This window comes from Schistocerca nitens, chromosome 4, assembly GCF_023898315.1.
Source record: "Schistocerca nitens isolate TAMUIC-IGC-003100 chromosome 4, iqSchNite1.1, whole genome shotgun sequence".
NCBI classification, from domain to species: Eukaryota; Metazoa; Arthropoda; class Insecta; order Orthoptera; family Acrididae; genus Schistocerca; species Schistocerca nitens.
Window position 1 is genome coordinate 552,407,565 of NC_064617.1, and position 23,654 is coordinate 552,431,218.

The 23,654-nt window shown below is 43.8% G+C and overlaps 1 protein-coding gene across 3 annotated transcripts in view; it reads left to right on the top strand.

Annotated features, from left to right (window-relative positions):
• LOC126253067 (para-nitrobenzyl esterase-like) overlaps nt 1-23,654 on the top strand; it is a 186,356-nt gene that overhangs the window by 70,786 nt on the left and 91,916 nt on the right. Inside the window, exons 7-10 of one of the 3 annotated variants that reach the window (XM_049954153.1) lie at nt 44-225; nt 7,738-7,867; nt 15,107-15,239; nt 19,128-20,167. The exons of 1 other annotated variant lie outside the window; for it this stretch is intronic. In XM_049954153.1, the coding sequence (XP_049810110.1) occupies nt 44-225; nt 7,738-7,867; nt 15,107-15,239; nt 19,128-19,296 (614 nt within the window). In that variant the 3' untranslated portion in view covers nt 19,297-20,167. Of the gene's footprint in view, nt 1-43; nt 226-7,737; nt 7,868-15,106; nt 15,240-19,127; nt 20,168-23,654 lie in introns of those variants that run through there. One more of the 3 variants, XM_049954154.1, reaches the window with a different exon arrangement.

Sequence of the window (23,654 nt, forward strand, 5' to 3'; positions counted from 1 at the left end):
CCTGAAGCAAACGCCTATTAGATCGTACTCTCTGTGTCTTAAGGTTTCAGCATCCTCAGCCAATCAGCGGTGATCATCAACTTGAACGAGCAGTTTGAGCAAGTTGTGGGTCCCTGTCTTCACCTACCGACAACCGAAGAGCAGGCGGAAGCTGCCTTGAGGATTAGAAATTTTTATTTTGGCAACGAAAGCATTTCTCCAGAAAACCCAGAGCCATTAGTGCAGGTAAGTCAATACCTGTTTGCTTTGTTCCTACTGTGTGATAACTGTAACACGGTGACAATAAAATTAACGATTTTGTTGCCGAACATCCAACCCTTTAAGAGAAGCTAAACGTCTTTCCCAAGATCGCTAATAACAACCACATTCTCGAAAACCGGTTTCGGTAATAAATGTTACCATCTTCAGATCTCAATAGACAGGTTATTGCATATTTCTTAACGTGTCTGTTGAGATCTGAACATCGCAGTGCCGATTACCGAAACCGGATATCGAGAACGACGGTTGTTATTAGCAATTTAGGAAAAGAAGTTTAGCTTCTATAATCTGTTATCACAGCTCGCCTCTTGCCGCTCAAAATGAGTAAACTAAAAGAAAACCCGAGAGGTAGGTTCTCTTTCTAAGTGCTATAATAATTACATAACATATACAAGATAGTTATAACCTTTCGCTACTTGAGCCAGCGAATATGAAAAATTATTTACCTTATGGGTACCCATCTTTGTAGGAATGATATTCATACTCTATGCTGTAGAATTTGCATTGTCGGTAGTGATAGTGGATTGACTCTCCGTTAGACGCCGATATTGATACGGCGACGTAGGGTTGAAACACAAGCATCAGTGCGCCTTGCAGCAGCAGTCAGTCAACAAAGATGAGCAGCGCTTAGCTCACAAAGCTGTTTTATCAAAACAACGGCCATAGCGCAGCTGCTCTTCGTAAGTATCGGCGCATTAAAGGAATACAGAGTCGTTCTCTTCCTGCGCCGGTGTTGAAGAACGATTCGGAAGTTCGAGCAATTGGTGATTTGAGAATTGTTCATGAGAAAGGCGACTGAAAACTGCACCACAAATTGTTGATGAAGATTGCAATGACTGAGAATTCTGGACGAAATGTGCGATCTTCAAGTAGTACACGTGATGTGTCACGACAGCTGAACTTTCCACGGTCCACGGTTGCTTCGGGAAACAGTAGAGCAGTCTCTAGTGCGGCTCCAGGCTCTCGTGGACGGAGATGGTCGTCACATTGAACAACCTTTGTAACCTGCAGTGCAAACGTGATATACACTCCTGGAAATGGAAAAAAGAACACATTGACACCGGTGTGTCAGACCCACCATACTTGCTCCGGACACTGCAAGAGGGCTGTACAAGCAATGATCACACGCACGGCACAGCGGACACACCAGGAACCGCGGTGTTGGCCGTCGAATGGCGCTAGCTGCGCAGCATTTGTGCACCGCCGCCGTCAGTGTCAGCCAGTTTGCCGTGGCATACGGAGCTCCATCGCAGTCTTTAACACTGGTAGCATGCCGCGACAGCGTGGACGTGAACCGTATGTGCAGTTGACGGACTTTGAGCGAGGGCGTATAGTGGGCATGCGGGAGGCCGGGTGGACGTACCGCCGAATTGCTCAACACGTGGGGCGTGAGGTCTCCACAGTACATCGATGTTGTCGCCAGTGGCCGGCGGACGGTGCACGTGCCCGTCGACCTGGGACCGGACCGCAGCAACGCACGGATGCACGCCAAGACCGTAGGATCCTACGCAGTGCCGTAGGGGACCGCACCGCCACTTCCCAGCAAATTAGGGACACTGTTGCTCCTGGGGTATCGGCGAGGACCATTCGCAACCGTCTCCATGAAGCTGGGCTACGGTCCCGCACACCGTTAGGCCGCCTTCCGCTCACGCCCCAACATCGTGCAGCCCGCCTCCAGTGGTGTCGCGACAGGCGTGAATGGAGGGACGAAGGGAGACGTGTCGTCTTCAGCGATGAGAGTCGCTTCTGCCATGGTGCCAATGATGGTCGTATGCGTGTTTGGCGCCGTGCAGGTGAGCGCCACAATCAGGACTGCATACGACCGAGGCACACAGGGCCAACACCCGGCATCATGGTGTGGGGAGCGATCTCCTACACTGGCCGTACACCACTGGTGATCGTCGAGGGGACACTGAATAGTGCACGGTACATCCAAACCGTCATCGAACCCATCGTTCTACCATTCCTAGACCGGCAAGGGAACTTGCTGTTCCAACAGGACAATGCACGTCCGCATGTATCCCGTGCCACCCAACGTGCTCTAGAAGGTGTAAGTCAACTATCCTGGCCAGCAAGATCTCCGGATCTGTCCCCCATTGAGCATGTTTGGGACTGGATGAAGCGTCGTCTCACGCGGTCTGCACGTCCAGCACGAACGCTGGTCCAACTGAGGTGCCAGGTGGAAATGGCATGGCAAGCCGTTCCACAGGACTACATCCAGCATCTCTACGATCGTCTCCATGGGAGAATAGCAGCCTGCATTGCTGCGAAAGGTGGATATACACTGTACTAGTGCCGACATTGTGCATGCTCTGTTGCCTGTGTCTATGTGCCTGTGGTTCTGTCAGTGTGATCATGTGACGTATCTGACCCCAGGAATGTGTCAATAAAGTTTCCCCTTCCTGGGACAATGAATTCACGGTGTTCTTATTTCAATGTCCAGGAGTTTATATATATAAGGCTGCTTCCCCTCTATATATATATATATATATATATATATATATATATATATATATATATATATATATATATATATAGGGGCAGCAGCCTTCTCAGTAGTTGCAAGGGCAGCAGTCTGGAAGATTGACTGATCTGGCCTTGTAACATTAACCAGCCTTGCTGTGCTGGTACTGCGAACGGCTGAACGCAATGGGAAACTACGGCCGTAATTTTTCCCGAGGGCATTCAGCTTTACTGTATGATTAAATGATGATGGCGTCCTCTTGGGTAAAATATTCCGGAGGTAAAATAGTCCCGCATTCGGATCTCCGCGCGGGGACTACTCACGAGGACGTCGTTATCAGGAGAAAGAAAACTGGCGTTCTACGGATCGGAGCGTGGAATGTCAGGTCCCTTAATCGGGCAGGTAGGTTAGAAAATTTGAAAAGGGAAATGGATAGGTTAAAGTTAGAAATAATGGGAATTAGTGAAGTTAGGTGGCAGGAGGAACAAGACTTCTGGTCAGGTGACTACAGGGTTATAAACACAAAGTCAAATAGGGGTAATGTAGGAGTAGGTTTAATAATGAATAGGAAAATAGGAACGCGGGTAAGCTACTACAACCCGCTTAGTGAACGCATTATTGTGGCCAAGATAGATACGAAGCCCACACCTACTACAGTAGTACAAGTTTATATGCCAACTAGTTCTGCAGATGACGAAGAAATTGAAGAAATGTATGATGAAATAAAAGAAATTATTCAGATAGTGAAGGGAGACGAAAATTTTATAGTCATGGGTGACTGGAATTCGAGTGTAGGAAAAGGGAGAGAAGGAAACGTAGTAGGTGAATATGGATTGGGGCTAAGAAATGAAAGAGGAAGCCGCCTGGTAGAATTTTGCACAGAGCACAACTTAATCATAGCTAACACTTGGTTCAAGAATCATAAAAGAAGGTTGTATACCTGGAAGAATCCTGGAGATACTAATAGGTATCAGATAGGTTATATAATGGTAAGACAGAGATTTAGGAACCAGGTTTTAAATTGTAAGACATTTCCAGGGGCAGATGTGGATTCTGACCTCAATCTATTGGTTATGAACTACAGATTGAAACTGAAGAAACTGCAAAAAGGTGGGAATTTAAGGAGATGGGACCTGGATAAACTGAAAGAACCAGAGGTTGTAGAGAGTTTCAGGGAGAGCATAAGGGAACAAATGACAGGAATGGGGGAAGGAAATACAGTAGAAGAGAATGGGTGGCTCTGAGGGATGAAGTAGTGAAGGCAGCAGAGTATCAAGTAGGTAAAAAGACGAGGGCTAGTGGAAATCCTAGGGTAACAGAAGAAATATTGAATTTAATTGATGAAAGGAGAAAATATAAAAATGCAGTAAATGAAGCAGGCAAAGAGGAATACAAACGTCTCAAAAATGAGATCGACAGGAAGTGCAAAATGGCTAAGCAGGGATGGCTAGAGGACAAATGTAAGGATGTAGAGGCTTATCTCACAAGGGGTAAGATAGATACGGCCTACAGGAAAATTAAAGAGACCTTTGGAGATAAGAGAACCACTCGTATGAACATCAAGAGCTCAGATGGAAACCCAGTTCTAAGCAAAGAAGGGAAAGCAGAAAGGTGGAAGGAGTATATAGAGGGTCTATACAAGGGCGATGTACTTGAGGACAATATTATGGAGATGGAAGAGATGTAGATGAAGATGAAATGGGAGATACGATACTGCGTGAAGAGTTTGACAGAGCACTGAAATAACTGAGTCGAAACAAGGCCCCCGGAGTAGACAACATTCCATTGGAACTACTGACGGCTTTGGGAGAGCCAGTCCTGACAAAACTCACCATCTGGTGAGCAAGATGTATGAAACAGGCGAAATACGCTCAGACTTCAAGAAGAATATAATAATTCCAATACCAAAGAAAGCAGATGTTGACAGATGTATGAATTACCGACCAATCAGTTTAATAAGCCACAGCTGCAAAATACTAACACGAATTCTTTACAGACGAATGGAAAAACTAGTAGAAGCCGACCTCGGGGAAGATCAGTTTGGATTCCGTAGAAATACTGGAACACGTGAGGCAATACTGACCTTACGACTTATCTTAGAAGAAAGATTAAGGAAAGGCAAACCTACGTTTCTAGCATTTGTAGACTTAGAGAAAGCTTTTGACAATGTTGACTGGAATACTCTTTTTCAAATTCGAAAGGTGGCAGTGGTAAAATACAGGGAGCGAAAGGCTATTTACAATTTGTACAGAAACCAGATGGCAGTTATAAGAGTCGAGGGACGTTAGAGGGAAGCAGTGGTTGGGAAGGGAGTAAGACAGGGTTGTAGCCTCTCCCCGATGTTATTCAATCTGTATATTGAGCAAGCAGTAAAGGAAACAAAAGAAAAATTCGGAGTAGGTATTAAAATCCATGGAGAAGAAATAAAAACTTTGAGGTTCGCCGATGACATTGTAATTCTTTCAGAGACAGCAAAGGACTTGGAAGAGCAGTTGAACGGAATGGATGGTGTCTTGAAGGGAGGATATAAGATGAACATCAACAAAAGCAAAACAAGGATAATGGAATGTAGTCGAATTAAGTGGGGTGATGTTGAGACACCTAAGGTAGTAAAGGAGTTTTGCTATTTGGGGAGTAAAATAACTGATGATGGTCGAAGTAGAGAGGATATAAAATGTAGACTGGCAATGGCAAGGAAAGCGTTTCTGAAGAAGAGAAATTTGTGAACATCGAGTATAGATTTAAGTGTCAGGAAGTCATTTCTGAAAGTATTTGTATGGAGTGTAGCCATGTATGGAAGTGAAACATGGACGATAAATAGTTTGGACAAGAAGAGAATAGAAGCTTTCGAAATGTGGTGCTACAGAAGAATGCTGAAGATTAGATGGGTAGATCACATAACTAATGAGGAAGTATTGAATAGGATTGGGGAAAAGAGAAGTTTGTGGCACAACTTGACCAGAAGACGGGATCGGTTGGTAGGACATGTTCTGAGGCATCAAGGGATCACCAATTTAGTATTGGAGGGCAGCGTGGAGGGTAAAAATCGTAGGGGGAGACCAAGAGATGAATACACTAAGCAGATTCAGAAGGATGTCGGTTGCAGTAGGTACTGGGAGATGAAGAAGCTTGCACAGGATAGAGTAGCATGGAGAGCTGCATCAAACCAGTCTCAGGACTGAAGACCACAACAACAACATATATATATATATATATATATATATATATATATATATATATATATATATATATATATATATATACATGCAGAGAGGCTTCCATATATATATATATATATATATATATATATATATATATATATGGAAGCCTCTCTGCATGTACACTAGCTATTTGTCACATGGTGTGCTGGAGTGCTGACAAGCATAACGTAAAGTTTGAATGCGTAATATCAATGACTTTTTACCTGACTTACGTCACCCATTTTTTTCAGGCACCATGCAGTATCACACTATCACAGCTAGGTAACTGGTAACTGGTGGCTCTGCTCCAGAAATTTCAAGCTGAACATCATAATCATCTTTCTCAGCATTTCTGTGTTATTAGACTGAACTTTAGCTACATGTCGGGAACCGCAACTATTTAGTACAGTCACATGGCACCATTCACATTACAGTCTCCAAAGGAGGTTCACCACAGATTTTTCCACATTAGGTACAGTAACCAGTCATTCAGTATGTAAGAGTGATGTAGGGCTCTGTTGCTAGCTCATGCTTTAAACCCCGCCTTTACGGATTTTTGAGTCCCTTTTTTTTTTTTTTTTTTTTTCCTCTGAAGCTCGAATCCCTCAACGCAGCTGCTGAGGTTTTAGTTTTGTCATCAATTGCCTGCACTGCCACTACCATTGTGCCTCAATTATCACGCAGATTAGAAGGACTGTTACTGAAAATACCAGTGACATGAAGTGGACCTGAACCTAGAGTTATGGTCTGGGGTACGATTTCGTATGGCAGAAGGAGCAGCACTCTCGTGGTTATCCCACGCACATCGGCTGCAAATTTATACCTCAGTCTTGTGATTCAACAAGTTGTGCCAGAGCTCGAACCGAAAGATTTAGTTCCTTTTTCCCAAGCACCATTCGAGAGTGGCATGGTAGAGAAGTAGTACGAAAATGGTTCGATGAATCCTCTGCCAGGCACTTAAGTGTGAATTGCAGAGTAATCATGTTGATGTATATGTAGACATTCACGAACAGCATTCAGGGATGTTTTCCAACAGTATAACGCTCGGCCACACAGCGATATCGTAACCCAAGATGCTCTACTAAGTGTCAGCATGTTGCGTTGGCCTACTCGCACCAATCGTGCACGTGTCGGCATAATCGGACGATAAATCCAGCCCCCTCCACGAACAACAGTAACCGTCCCTGAATTGATCGACCAACTGCCTCAGGCATGGAACTCCATTCCCCAAGCTTACACCCAGAACCTGCGCAACACAACGTAAGCACGTGTGCATGCTTGCATTTAACATTCTGTCGGTTACACAGGTTACTAATGTGCCAGCATTTCGTATTTGCAATGGATTATCTCTCGCTTACATTAATCTATGTTGCAACGTTAATCACTTAAATGCTTCCCAAAATTTTATTACTCTACGTTAATTATTTTTTGGTGGTGCGATTTTTTCCCGTCAGTGTATATAGTAAACTTCAAATTGCCCATTTACTCTCTGCCAGAGAACCAAACAACTTAGTCTTGTTAGACAAGTTAAATATACAAAACGATAAAGCAACAGGTATATTTTTTGTCGAATATTGTTTTAAACGCAAGATTGTTTTAAGTTGGTAGCAATTGCGAAATGCAACAGATGTTGCATACAGTTGATCCTTCTACATCTACATCTACATCTACATCTACATCTACATCTACATGACTACTCTGCAATTCACATTTAAGTGCTTCTAATTGGTTTACTTACTTATTATTTCTTAAACTTAGCACCATTTGGAAAACATTTCTGTACAATTTCGTAACAAGATTGTGTTCCTGAAACAGCTAAACGAAGACATCACCTTCTTCGAGCCGACCGATTCCCTCGTCAGAAAACTGACCCAGCTGACTGACGTGCCAGTATATTACTACAAATTCGACTATCCTGGGCCTAACGTCCCTACAAATGAATGGGGTAAGTGACTGACACTTGGCATGATATCTTACTGATCACGTTTAAATTACGTCTCTATTCAAAGAATATGGGTCTTCATTTCGTCCGTAAATAGGTAACATAAATATTTGTGACTCTAGCTAAAACATGTTTTTGCATGAAGTCAGACGTACCCATAGTTGTAAGTCACTTCTTTATGCTTCATGTCCAAGAAGGTGAGGTTGTTTAGCGAAAAGACTTTTACCCATTTAAGAAGGAATCCAACCATCACGTTGTCAGATTTAATTTGAGGCGGGAAATGTTTTGTTTAAATTTTGTTGTACTCGGAGACAGAGACTTGAACTTTTTCTCTCTGTTGAGACAGCTTTTAACGTGTTGCAGTGCTTAAGACTCTGGAATTGTATTCGCGAGCTGTTGAAATTCCCTCTGGGACATTTTCTTGAATCGGTTAAGGCGAATTCCGGGTTCGATCCTCGGAAGAGGACACATCCGATTTCTTCCCCATCCTCGTGTCATCTATGGTTTTGCAACGTCTATGCTCTAACATTCCTTCTTTCGTTCTTCCATTTATCTTCCTTTACTTCCCACTTTGTAGAAAAATCATTTAATTATCACCTAACGTCAGTAGTAATTTCGAGCAACCAAAGGGAACTAATGCAAAGTCAGTCAGTATGGGTTGTGAGATATCTGGCTTACTGATTTGCTGTCTCTTTTAGGAAAAATTTTTATCTGCGAGGAGATTTCTATGTAATGTAAAGGTCGCTCACTCTCACCATGGAAGCCCCTACTATTTTGCCAGCTTGAAGGATGAGGAATATGTGTGAGTCGCTTTTACTTCTTTTTTTCCTCTTTTGGGTCATTACTCTTCTGGTTGGTTTGATGCGGCACGATTTCCTCTACCTCAGAGATGCAATTGAAACCTGAATCCTCAGAATTTTGCTGGATGTATTCAAGCCTCTCTTCCACTACAGTTTTTACTCTCTACAGCTCGCCCTAGTTCGATGGAAGTTATTCCCCGATGTCTTAACAGATGCCCTGTCATTCTGAACCCTTTTCTTGTCAGAGTTTCCCATATATTCACTTCCTCTGCGATTCTGCAAACAACCACCCCATTCCTTACCTTATCGGTCCGCCTCATTTTCAACACTGGTCTGCAACACCACACCTCAAACGCTTCATTTCTCTTTAGTTACGGTTTTCCGACAGTCCATATTTCTTACCTCACAGTGCTATGCCCTAAACGTACATTCTCAGAATTTTTTTCCTTAAATTAAGGCCTTTGTTTGATACAAATAGACTTCTCTTGGCCAGGTATATCCTTTTTGCCAGTGCTAATCTGCTTTTGAAGTGTCCTCTTTGCTCCGTCAATCATGGGTTATTTCGCTGCCTAGGTAGCAAAATTTCTTAACTTCATCTACTTCGTGATCATCTATCATAATGCCAAATTTTACGCTGTTCTCAGTTCTGCTACTTCTCATTACTTTCACCTTCATCGATTTACTCTCAGTCCACATCCTGTACGCATTACGCTGTACATTCCATTCAGCAGGTCCTGTAATTCTTCTTCATTTTCACTGAGGATAGCACTGTCTCCAGCGAATCTTATCATTGATATCTTTCCATCCTGAATTTTAATTCCAGTCTTGAAAATTTCTTCTATTTCCAGCATTGCTTCTTCAATGTATAGATTGAACAGTAGGGACGAAAGATCACATCCCTATTTTACACCTCTTTTAATCCGAAGACAACGTTCTTGGTCTTCGACTCTTATAATTCCCTTTTAGTTCTACAGCTTATTCAGGTTTTCCCGAAAGTTTCGTACATCTTGCACCATTTGACATTGTCATACGCTTCTTCCAGGTCGACACATCCTATGAACGTGTGTTGACTTTTCTTTAGTCTTCTTCCATTATCAACGTCAACGTCAGAACTGCCTCTCTGATCGTCATCTAACACGTCCTCAATTTTCTTTTCCTTTCTTCTGAATGTTAATCTTTTCAGCAACTTGGATACATGACCTGTTAGGCTGATTGTGAAATAATACCCGTACTCATCTGCTCTTTAAGTCTTCAGAATTGTGTGTATGATATTTTTACGAAAGTTAGATGGTGTTTAGCTGGACTCATACATTCTACATACTAAGGTGAGTAGTCGTTTTGTTACCACTTCTCGCTACGATTTTAAATATTCTGATGGAATACTATCTAAAACTTCTACCTCATTTGATGTAAAGACCTCCGAAGCTCTATTAAATTCTGATTTTAATAGTGGATCCCATATTGCTTCTATATCGACCCATGTTTCTTCTTCTATCACATCAGACAAGTCTTCCCCCTCGCATATGTTTTCAGTGTACTCTTTCCACGTATCCGCTTTCTCCTCTCCATTTAACAGCAAAATTCCTATTGCACTCTCAATGCTACAACCCTTGTTTTTAATTCCTCCGCAGGTTGTTCAGACTTTCCTACATGCGGAAACAGTCCTTCCGACCATCATTCCGTTTTCGATATCTTCACGTTTTTCGTGCAGCCATTTCCCCTTATCTTCCCTGGACTTCTTATTTATTTCATTCTTAAGTGAATTGTATTTCTGTATTCCTGAGTTACCCGGAACACTTTTGTACTTCCTCAATTCCTCGATCAACTGAAGTATTTTTTGTGATGCCAATGGCTTCTACCCAGTTCCCTTCTTCGTACTTACATTTTCTGTTGTAACCGCGACCGGAATGGTCGCGGGGTGGCCGAGAAAGCGCGGCGGGACCAAACGGAGAGCGGCCCGCGAACAAACAAACGGAAAGGAGGGACACGAAACAACGAGGGACGATCGAGAGAGACCTTAACGACGACAACATGCAAGAAGCAACGGAGTGACAGACACAACCAAACGAATCCAAGGCGTCCACTAGTAATGAAAACAAAGAACGGTAAACACGCTATCTGTTGTCGAGGCGATATGTCAAGCCTCACGCAACGATTAGACTCGCTGGCTGAGCGAGAGGCAGGCGCTCTATGGGGGGCGCCGCTATTGGCCGGTGGAACCACGTGTTCCACTGTGGCGCCCTCACACTGAATGCCGGCCGGGAGGCGCGCGCAGCCACAGCTTACGGCGCGATGGTGCAGAGACCTCTAGGGGGTCTTCGACGTCCATGACGACTGGCGCGGATTCAAATTCAGCGGCGCGCGGTACCAGATTTTCTTTCCAGTTTCTGTGATTGCCCTTCTTGGAAATGTCCATTGCTGTCTACATGCTGAGTTATTCTTTATAGCAATATCTATATCCTAAGGGAACTTCAAGCATATCTGTTCATTCCTTAGTACTTCTGTGTCCCACTTTTTTGCATATTGATTCTTCTTGACTAGCTCCTTAAACTACAGCCAACTCCCCATCACTCCTAAATTGTGATTTGAGTCTATATCTGCTCTCCAGTACACCTGACAATCCGGTATCCTACTCCGGAATCTTTGCCTTACCATGACGAAATCTAACTGAAATCTTCCCGTATCTCGCGGCCTTTTCTAGGTATGCCTCCTCCTCTTGTGATTCTTGAACAGAGTATTCGCTATTATTCGCTAATATTTATTGCAGAACTCAGTCTGTCTCTTCTCATTCGTAGTATCAATCCCATATTCTTCTGTAACCCTTTCTTTTACTCCCTCCCCTACAACCGCATTCCATCCCCCTATGACTAATAGACTTTCCTCTCCCTTGATTTAGTACATTAACCGTTCAGTACTGTCATATACGTTTATACTGCTTCATCTTCAGTTTGCAACGTCGGCATTTATACCTGAACTATTATTGTAGGCGTTGATTTGCTGTCAGATCTAGTGAGAGCAACCCTATTGCTGAACTGTTCACAGACACACTCTATCCGACCTTCCTATTCACAACTGACTCTACTCCAATTATTCCATTTTCTGCTGCTGTTGACATTAGCCTGTACTGATCCGACGAGAAATCCTTGTCTTCCTTGCATTTCACTTCAGTGCCCACACTACATCTCTGTAAACAACGGCCGGAAAGCTCTGGCAGTCGTTAAATTTCTCGGCGACAGAAACCCGCTCCTTGGTCGCGTAGCCAAGCGAGAACCACTGTGTGAAAGTTCTCATCGTTGTAAAATCTCTTTCGGCCCCAGACATTCATTCACGGATATGGCTTGGTGAAAGGTCTGGATTTCCCGAGTAGCGTCACCCACGCCAGTGCGTCGTTGGTCAAATTGTTGGCACGATGGCCCTATGGCCGGACGCGACATTGGATTTGATCCATATTCAGCCAAAATTTCACAGACAAATTTTGTGCTATTCTGCACAAGAATCGTACTGCCAGCGTACTTCAATTTGGAGGTCTTTTCAGTTGCCGCGTCATTCCCATGACACACTGTGAAGCAGCTCTTATCCGTACCACAGCAAAATGGCGTCCGCAAGAAACCAGGAACATGTACTCTCTTCTGCCAGAGCGCCACTCTTGTTGGACAATGGTATTGGCGTGTGACGTGTTGTGCAACATTTCTTGATACCCCAACGAATAGTTTCTATTTTTAGTCTTATTAAAAAGGAAATATAAGACCGATATTGTCTTTGCTTAAGGGCACAAAGTTAACGTTGTACTAATTTCGTTTATCGAGATTACAAATGTAAAAGCCAAAATTGCGAAAATTCTAACGCATGTTAAAATCAAAAGTTGTGGAAAGTACTTCAGATTGTAAATGTCTGGTATTTTAATATATGTGAGGCTTGTTGCTGCAACACTTAATTCATAATACCGTAACTATGAAGCATTAATCAGTCGGCAAAGCAGTCATTGACTCTGTACTTTACCAAAGTCTGCGCCCTCACTGATAACTTTGACTGACACGTAAACAAGATCTTTCAGATTTTTTTTATTGTCAAGGCATGTAGTCGTCTCTGCAGGATATTCTTCCATAGCACTTTAACATACACTCCTGGAAATTGAAATAAGAACACCGTGAATTCATTGTCCCAGGAAGGGGAAACTTTATTGACACATTCCTGGGGTCAGATACATCACATGATCACACTGACAGAACCACAGGCACATAGCATGCACAATGTCGGCACTAGTACAGTGTATATCCACCTTTCGCGGCAATGCAGGCTGCTATTCTCCCATGGAGACGATCGTAGAGATGCTGGATGTAGTCCTGTGGAACGGCTTGCCATGCCATTTCCACCTGGCACCTCAGTTGGACCAGCGTTCGTGCTGGACGTGCAGACCGCGTGAGACGACGCTTCATCCAGTCCCAAACATGCTCAATGGGGGACAGATCCGGAGATCTTGCTGGCCAGGGTAGTTGACTTACACCTTCTAGAGCACGTTGGGTGGCACGGGATACATGCGGACGTGCATTGTCCTGTTGGAACAGCAAGTTCCCTTGCCGGTCTAGGAATGGTAGAACGATGGGTTCGATGACGGTTTGGATGTACCGTGCACTATTCAGTGTCCCCTCGACGATCACCAGTGGTGTACGGCCAGTGTAGGAGATCGCTCCCCACACCATGATGCCGGGTGTTGGCCCTGTGTGCCTCGGTCGTATGCAGTCCTGATTGTGGCGCTCACCTGCACGGCGCCAAACACGCATACGACCATCATTGGCACCAAGGCAGAAGCGACTCTCATCGCTGAAGACGACACGTCTCCATTCGTCCCTCCATTCACGCCTGTCGCGACACCACTGGAGGCGGGCTGCACGATGTTGGGGCGTGAGCGGAAGACGGCCTAACGGTGTGCGGGACCGTAGCCCAGCTTCATGGAGACGGTTGCGAATGGTCCTCGCCGATACCCCAGGAGCAACAGTGTCCCTAATTTGCTGGGAAGTGGCGGTGCGGTCCCCTACGTCACTGCGTAGGATCCTACGGTCTTGGCGTGCATCCGTGCGTCGCTGCGGTCCGGTCCCAGGTCGACCACTGGCGACAACATCGATGTACTGTGGAGACCTCACGCCCCACGTGTTGAGCAATTCGGCGGTACGTCCACCCGGCCTCCCGCATGCCCACTATACGCCCTCGCTCAAAGTCCGTCAACTGCATATACGGTTCACGTCCACGCTGTCGCGGCATGCTACCAGTGTTAAAGACTGCGATGGAGCTCCGTATGCCACGGCAAACTGGCTGACACGGACGGCGGCGGTGTACAAATGCTGCGCAGCTAGCGCCATTCGACGGCCAACACCGCGGTTCCTGGTGTGTCCGCTGTGCCGTGCGTGTGATCATTGCTTGTACAGCCCTCTCGCAGTGTCCGGAGCAAGTAAGGTGGGTCTGACACACCGGTGTCAATGTGTTCTTTTTTCCATTTCCAGGAGTGTATTAATGCCCGTAAAACAAAAATGTCAGGAAATTAATTTTTTTATGAGTGTCTATGTCATGTTGTACACTCATACTCTTTTAGGAAAGACGTTATGAATTAAGTCCAAAAAGTTGCTTCTATTTTGAGATGTTTATTTAATCACGACAGGCCTGTTTCAGCACTATTGCAATCATCAGTTGATCTGAACGTAATGGTTTTATTATATACTATTTTATAGGGCAGATGGTAGCCTACTTGTCATATATGACATTGACAACGATACATTTATGGAATTTTTAACTTACCTATAACGTTGCTGGTTAGTCACTCAAACGTTTTTCTTACGTCTTTTAAAGTTATTTTATGACCTAGCTTTCATAGGCTGTATTTGTTGGAAGTTATAGCCTGAATTTTATTTGTTGTGTGTGACAATTTTTTGTTTGACGTTTAACCAACGATGTTATAAGGTTACATCAGAAAAGTTACTTATCGATTTCCCTTGGTTACCGTGTTGTTTATTTTTATCTGTTAATGTGTTATTGGTTTGACTTAGCTTATGTCTTTGGTTGTTTATCCGTTTTCATGATCGATGATTCGAATAAAACTTTCTATATACTGTTTGTGTTTTAGATCTATTTGCTCGTTGATTATTTGCTGTGGATATTTGTGTGCATGTGTGTAGATTTCGACCTCTTCCAGAATATTGAGTAAGCGACCTTTATGTGTTATATGCAAAATTTTGATTACTTTTTCTACATTGTCTGTGTTATGTTGTTCTATCTGTAGGTGTTGAAAGAAGGACGATGGGTTGCGTTCATTGTTTCTAGTGTGTTCCCTGCATCTGATATTAAAGTTCCGGCCTGTTTGACCTATATAGAACTTATCACAATCTTTACAATGAATTTTGTGTATACCTGTTTTAGCAAAGTTAAGAGTATAGTGAACCTAACTTTTCAGGCGTCATACATGGCGGAGAACTGCCGTCTCTCTTTGTGCGGAAGGATACTGAGTATAATTTGGATCCTGAGTCCGAGGAGGACCGAGTACGGAGAAACGTGTTACGTCTCTGGACCAACTTTGCAAAATACGGGTACGTGTCTATGAAATAAGTGTAAGGTAAAGATTGTTCTACACTGTCGCACTTGTATTACATTCCTGGGGTCGTAAAACGTTAATTCTGTTCTTGCACAATGTTCATGTCTGGAGTTGGTGTTTTAATTTTTCCGTGGTTTGCCGCAGCCACACAAGAACGGTGATCATTCACTCAGTAACGACGGGCTTCTTTCCAACACCTTTCCTACTAAATAATGCTAAATTTCAAAAGATTTTACTCTTTAATCACATTACTCGCGGGAGGATTTAATGAATAGGTTTTGTGTTATGAAGTTAATTATTCTGATTTTGTTTTACAGTTTTATTTTTTATTATAAAACTGCTGTGTATGTGAGCTCACTTTAAAATACCCGAAAGTTCGCTTGTAGATCGTCACATGACAGTCTACCATTGACGGGAATCATGGTATTGATGTAGTGTGTGTGTGTGTGCGCCAGTGGATTACGTGTAATCAGTGGAGCAAGAGAAGACAGAACGACGGAAAGGAGCCGCCTTGTCTGATTGGGCTATGAAAATTCCGTCAGTGAAATTGTCTTATTTCTCGGTGTCTGCAACTAACGATGCAGCAATGGCAGATTTGTAAACCGTAGTGATAATAATCGTCCCAAGATATAACTGGCAACGAGAGGAGTCGAGTGTCACGCCTTGTCAGTGACAAGTAGTTTTCAACTCTATGGTGCCGTCAGTGAATGGAGATCGATCTCAACCAGTTACCGAGCGCATATTGCGAAGGGGGCGGACAAGAATGGACAGTGAGAGTCGGTACCACGCAAAAGGCCATCGCTCATACTAGCACGTAAAGCTACACGTCACCAGCTCGCCAAACAACACAGGAACTGCACAGAAGCTGTACAGTAGCTGGCTTCACGCGTGTAGCGTGGCCTGCTGTGTCTTTTTGAAAGATGCATGCCGTCGAGTGCACCAGCGGCCCAGTGAGACGTTAGAGGCGCAATGCGCGAGGGTGCACTTCAGGCCAGAGGTGGTTCTGTGATATTCTGGTAGAGCGTTTCGTTCATCGACTTGAGCCCATTCATTCAGGTTGCTGTCTATACGCACCGGAATGTTTATTTCAATCATTCTCGAGGATCAAGTTTCATGATGAATACGCTGTGGTCACTTCCGATTTCCAAAACAACAACAGGCGTGTTCACAGGGCTACTACACTTTAGTTCCTTTTCTGACTAACACCCAGGTACTCTATTGCATCTCCAGTGATACGCTGAATTATCGGTCCTTAGATCGAGCGGAAATATTCGGGACTACTTCGATCAGCGGGCGAAACGCAACATATTTAAAAGAAATATCTTGAGACAAATTCTTGGGCCACTGGAAAAGAATGGTGTCCCTAGAAGGAGATTCAGCTATGAATTACATATTATTTGTCATGAACCACGCGTAAGGACAAAAAACTGAAAAGCCTGAATTGGCTTGGTCATGTAGAGAGCTAATGACACAATGGTTAAGGAGATGTTAATGCAATGCCTAAAGGAACTACAATGGTTGCAAGTCTTGCGTCGCCCGAAGAATAAGGTCCTAACAAGGCTGGTACCTCACGACTAGATCACAAAGTACACGCTATCGTTGCCTGACGCGGCAACGAACGAGAAACGTCGCCATAAACACGCCCTCCAGAGGTTTCATACGCCACCGCTGCTGGAAGATTACTTACGTCACAGGGTAGTGCGGCTCAGCCGCAGACTGAAATCATAGTTTACGAAGACGACAGCATAGTCTTTCTTCATACAGAAAAGCGCTAGTTATATTAGAAGTCAGGACTGTAACGAAATTTGTAGTCAGTAGTATAATGAGTTGAGTTTATCTTTCTCAAATGTATGAAATATTTGCACATTCCTGTGGACGTGGATTGTTTCCAAGTTACGTATTTCAGATTATTCGGAGTTTAATAAAGTGAACTAATACTTTTCGAGAGTTGCAGTATCCACTCGACCTCCTCCAGAAGTAACTGGCCTTGCTAGGACCCACTATATAGCCGAAGCGAATGTTTCCAGTGGTCTGTGTTCGGCACCACAGGCGACTAAAATTATAGTTGCAGAAAAGTATCAGAGAGAACTAAGAAATAACGCAATTCGGATTTGGAGAGGAAATAATTGAATAGTCTTCTAAAGAAGACCAGGGCTCACAAATGGATGCAGTAACACTGATGATAATGATCATGACAGAAATCAAGATCCTCGAAGTCTAATGGTAGTGCTACATCAAATTGTCAGTGAATGGCTTCAACTGGATATGGCGTAGACTAAGGGACTTGAGGAATTCCAACCTCGCGGAATTCAGGCCATTAGCTGGAGGAGGTATTACCGTTATGTCACCAGCGGCTAGCTAATTCTTGTTTGTCCTGACGTGCCATTTAGTTTTTCTGTAATTCTGGTGGTTTCCTGTAATTCGTATTCTGTACGGAAAACTTGTGGCTGCTAGCTGCCATTGCACAACACCTGAAATGTTTTTACAGAAAATACACTGTACAGTCTCATTAAGTACGGTAACCACCAACCAAATGTCTGAATAACCACCTTTTGCAGAGCGGACATGCAGGAAAAGAATTGAGGTTCTGGTAGGTACCGAAAGGGATGTGGAGCCGTGACGACTCCAGTGCTGTGGCCACCTGCTCTAGGTTTGTCAGTTGAGGATCCATGGCACTACCAGCTCAGTCGGGTAATCCCACATGTACTCTACTGGATGTAAATCAGGGGAGTTTTATGGCCAGGGGATAAACTGCACTTCGAACCACGCACGTACAGTGAAAGCTGGGAGACATGTTAAATTGTCCTGCTGGTGGACGCCATCGTGCCGAGAAGGAACAAACTGCATGTAGTGGGTGGAAATGGTCCCCAAGGATAGATGCATACTTTGGCTGGACCACGAGGCCTTCCAGAATGACGTGATCACCCAGGGAGTACCACAAAAACGTTCACCAGACCATAACATTCGCTCCTCCGGCCTTCAGTCTTCTGACGAATGATGCAACCTGTTTGCTTTCGGACGTTTAACGCCGTACATGCCAACAGCCATCTGTCCGACGCAGCATTAAACTTGAATCACCTGAAAAGGGCCCCTGTCAGCACTCGGGGACGTCCAGTTGCGGTATAATCCACCAAATTCCAACATTCGACGCCGATGTACACTGGTCAGCAATGGTATATGAATCACGCACCTGCTGCGGAGAGTTATAGACAGCAACGTTCGCTGAACAGTCGTTGAGGAGACACTATTGGTAGCTCCTTGGTTCATCTGGACGGTCAGTTGCTCAACATTGCACGTGAGTTAGCCCGTAACACATCTCCGCAGCTTCCGTTCACTTTTGTCATCTATGGCCCGTGGTGCACCACAACTGCCTCGGTGCCCGGTTTGGCTAGCGTCGTTTTATTATACACGATACACTCTAACCACGGCGGCACATGAACAATTTACAAACCTAGCCGTTCTGGAAATCCTACCACCCTAGACCCGCAAGCCAATGATCACGCCCTTTTGGACGGCAGATAAATCGCTCTATGACAACGACTGCACTCTTATCCGCGTCCCGCCGACACACTTTTTATGCCCTCTATTGCTAGTGCTGCCACCTGCCGTCTTCGAGTGGTTATAGCACGTCGACATCGATACATCTGGTGGTCATATTAACGTGACTGATCCGTGTATGTTTCTGTAAGAAACGCTATTGGCACAAGTGTAAATAAATTTAACACTACAACATTAATTTCGCAGAAACAGCAGGAAATATTTAATGTAAAACCTAACGTCAGCTTGGTGTGTATGTAAGAAGTGAAGACCGGAGTTATTAGACTCAAGGTAAACGTCGAGGAAGCACAGCATGTCACTGAATGTTATGTCTGTACTCCTCCAGGAACCCTACACCCGAGGCGGATCCCGTGGTCTGGGAGCCATACGACCTAACCAGCCGCAGCTACCTGCTGATGCAGGCCAACTTCTCGCTTGCCCACAACAAGGACAGCGAACGGATGGATTTCTGGAACCAGAATGTGCCGCTGTTGCCGTACCCTGGCACATACTAGTGGGAGAGGTGTTCAACTACAGGAAACAGAAAGTTACACAATGTATCGAACAAACCATGTAACGTACTACGCAGTTCGAAATGTCCAAGAGTATATCTTTGGCTTCAATTTGCTGGACACGTTCTATTTTCAGTTTTCATTGTTTCCAAAAATGTTTAAAGGTATCACACAGTGGAATATCACTAATGTTATAAACAAACGTATTAATTAATTCCACGGTCCACTGTAATGAATATATAGACGTATCGATACCTACTTTCATCATATATATATTACCTGTAATTGTCCATCATAAAGTGAGAAGCGATTTTCACAGTGGAAATACTAAGCTGTCCGCGAAAGTACGTACATGAAGTAAGAAGACGGAAACGGGAATAAACTACATTTTAACCTTCAAATATAGCTCTTTTGTTAACTTCACGACAGCGGACTGCAATGATCTTCGTCACTGTTGCCCACCGAATGCCTGAAATACCTTTGCAGCAGTGGTTCCCCACCTTTCTGAGACCGTTACCCCTAAGCCCTAACTGTAATGAGACATTCACTGGTACCTCCCTCCCTCCTCCCATCATCTTAACATTAGCGTCTAGCTATAGGATGGGAAACAATTTTCTTTGGACAGTTTCCGTAGGCGTTTTATTAACCTGCGAAGTAATCTGGCTGTGAGGCATTTGGTACTGCTTGCTTATAACACCATTTCCTTCCTTTTTCCACCAATAATAATTATGATACTGTGCAGGCCCCACAGCCATGTACTTGTAGTAGCAATCACATTTTACTGTTGTGTTTTCCTGTCGTTTATCTGTTACGAAGTGAATAATGAAACAGTTTGTGATCCTCTCCGGGAACTACCTACAACCAGAATAAAGCATTTTCATGAGATATTTAAGCGTTTACTTGCATCGTATGTATGTCTCAGTTTTAATGTGGCCGATGAGCGCTACAAAGTATTATATAGTGGGTGAACTATGTGAGGAAGATGTTGTACGTACTTACAGTCTTATGGAAAGTGACACTAGTAATTATCTTTTAAAAGTAATTTAGCCTGGTGACTGAAACACAGGGGAACACTTTTGTTTTTACCACTCACAAAATTACATTCTACCACTTATGAGGGTAATTACCCCGAGTTGGGTACCGCTGGTCTACAGAATCTTGTAAGATTAATAATTGCCGACATCACCCTTCACATCGAGTATTTTCTAAAACAGTTAATGTAAATAATAAGGGTTTACATTCGTTCCCTGCATTTATGGTCCCTGTTTAACGTATCGCGGAGTTTCATGCAGAAAGTTTTCAGGTTTTGGTTTGGTGTATTCAAATTAACGTGGAAAAAGTCGTCGATTATATCTAAAAAATAACTGCAAGACAAATGTATTTCTCATTAAGGTTAAACCGATATCTGGTACAGTGATAACGTGTTCTTGCAGATGAGACAGAAGAGATTAGCGCTAGTGAACACAGATGCCCTTGAAACATCTCAGGCAAAAGTAATAGTGTTGACATATTTGACTCTGCTACAAAATTTATTTACGAGCCTTTGGGGACAATTTTCACATCAAAAATTTTCGTCGATCAAGAGTAACCGCTTGGAAAGACGACCGATATGTGGCCTTGACTGCACGATGCAATATAGCTACGTCACCAAAGCATTTTTGTACAGCATACGAAACACGAAATTCCATTTCTCGACAAGCTATGTGTATGAAGCTAAGAATACTTGGTTTGTACGTTAAATGCACCAAAATGTGGAAGAACGAGATGAGATTTTAACGTCTCCTAGACAGGTAAGTTATCAGAGGCGTATCACAAACTTAAGCGAGCAGTGATGCGGAATAAAATCAGTCGTTTTCACTTCAGAACAATGGTCATTGCATTACCTTAAATAATTTAGACATACCAGGGGAACCTAGATCAGGAAGGTAAGACAGACGCAGGGACACGTTTACAAAGGAATCGGACTGGTTCCTGGATCTATACAAGGACTTCGTCATCACAGATGAATCGCGCGTCATCTGGAAGTACGGTTTTCTCTTCCGGTAATCTAGAAGGTTATGTCTCCGGACCCGGAACAGGTATCCTGTATTGCGAGATATTTTCCCGCTGTGGGAGGACTGGAACTGGAGGCACTCAGATTCCTGATGCCACCCCAGGATCTGATTGAATGAGATGTATCTGCTGCGAGATCTGACAAGCTGATAAGGGCCGGAGCGCTGTGTTGACACCATGCCCTCCATACTGCGTCCAAATGACGTCATTGGCAGACGGTACATGGTGGGTCGTCGGTATTGAATGGAGATAATTTCATAAATACAACCGATTTCACAACAGGAGTTTATTTTCAGGAGCACTTGTATGACAGGCATCTTCGTTGGAACTTACATCGATGTTGTTTGCATGGAGTAGTTGCTTATCTCTGTTAACCTCTTAGTCATGACGTGGTAACATCTGGTGATCTCACGACCTAACAGGATATTTACGCTTCTTCGTATGTGATTGGGGTTTTCTGCTTCATTTCCTGTATTTTCTTGGTACAAGGGATGATGAACATTCGCGGCTCTAGAGAACATGAGTCCCAGTGCAGTTTACACAAACGGAGGTGACAGACATTGTGTTCCAGGTACATATGACGCTTTCCCATATTCTGACAATAATGACGACGATTATTATCTTGGTTTGTGGAGCGCTCAATAGTGTGGTTATCAGCGGCCGTAGCAATTCCCAATACTGACACTATCCAGTCTCGCCAGTTGCCTGAATGACGAGAAATGATGAGGACAACACATACACCCAGTCGCCGGGAGGAGAAAAATACCGATCCATCCGGAATCGAACCCGAGACCACGTGAGCCCACATTCAGCAGAAGTATCTCCTGACGTTGTCAACTTATAGTGGTGACCATTTAGTGCTAGAATCTGAAATACAGTAGTCGGCGGTACTGGTACGCAAGGTCGAAAATGAGCACAAGTTCGTCGAAATTGAGTTTTGACGCACATCTAAACAGTACTTTATATTTATTTGCATTAATTTTAAAACCTGATCTGATTAGGGCCATCTGGTCCTCTTTAACATTAGACCAGGATTTCACACATAGAGTACTTCTTCACATCAAAGTTACTTAAGAAATAACAGTGTTAATGTGACTAATACCATCAAAATTACTTGAGCGTCTATAATAATAAAGTGCATCAATACTTTTGACTATGAACCCATAAAGTTAATGGCAGTACTTTTACTGCCACTGCTGATGCACCTAATAGTGATAACAGTAATGTTAATAATATTGAAATAACAGCAATAATGATAGTGGCAGAGAATACCTTCTCGGAAGTTCGAGCGCGATCTGTCACAGAGGGTTAGGTTTCAACTTTAAAGTGAATGTCACAGTAGAGTGAGGTACAGTTTTTAAGCTGAAGGCTCTGGACCTCGTACGTACGGGGTGAGAAGGATTTACATTTTTATTTATTTAATACGATACAATTACGCAGGGGAGCGACAAAAATACGGAAACAGTGAGAGAAATACATGGTTAAATATTAATGCAGATCCTAGACAAGCCTGCAGGTTGCGCTGTTGTATTTAACCACGAACGGCAGCTTCAAATTATCCTCAGTATGTTGCTAATGTCAGTCGTGTTCAGAACAGTGTTCTGCGTAATTTTGAGTGCATTATGTTGGAGGTAAATGAAATCGAAAGTGGGCAAATTATTCGTGCTCGTATATAAAAAAAAAAATGGTTCAAATGGCTCTGAGCACTATGGGACTTAACATCTGAGGTCATCAGTCCCCTAGAACTTAGAACTACTTAAACCTAACTAACCTAAGGACATCACACACATCCATGCCCGAGGCAGGATTCGAACCTGCGACCGTAGCGGTCGCGCGGTTCCAGACTGTCACGCCTAGATCCGCTCCGCCACCCCGGCCGGCGTGCTCGTATAGTGAGTGCTTCCGTAAGCAAGAGAGACGAAGTGTTTGGCTGTGGGACTGGAATAACAGTTTCAAGACGCACCGTATCGAAGATCTATACCACATACACCAAAAGCGGAGAAACGTGGTCCACTAGGTTACAGCGTGGACGACAGTGTGTGTTGAGTGATTGTGAGAGACTATCACAGAAGACAATTATGGCGACAAATAAGAGGACAACAGTTGCAAAAATCAGTACATAATGGAATGTCGCAGTCGCGAACCACGTCTGCACTAAAGCAAAGCGAGAGGATCTCCATGAACAGGGAATTGCAGTGTAAGCTGGAATTTCAAAACCATTCACCAGAGAGGGATATGCCCGCAACAGCGGTACGTGCTGTGAAGGCCGTAAAATTTAGACAATAGAGCAATTGAAGAAAGACCCTTTG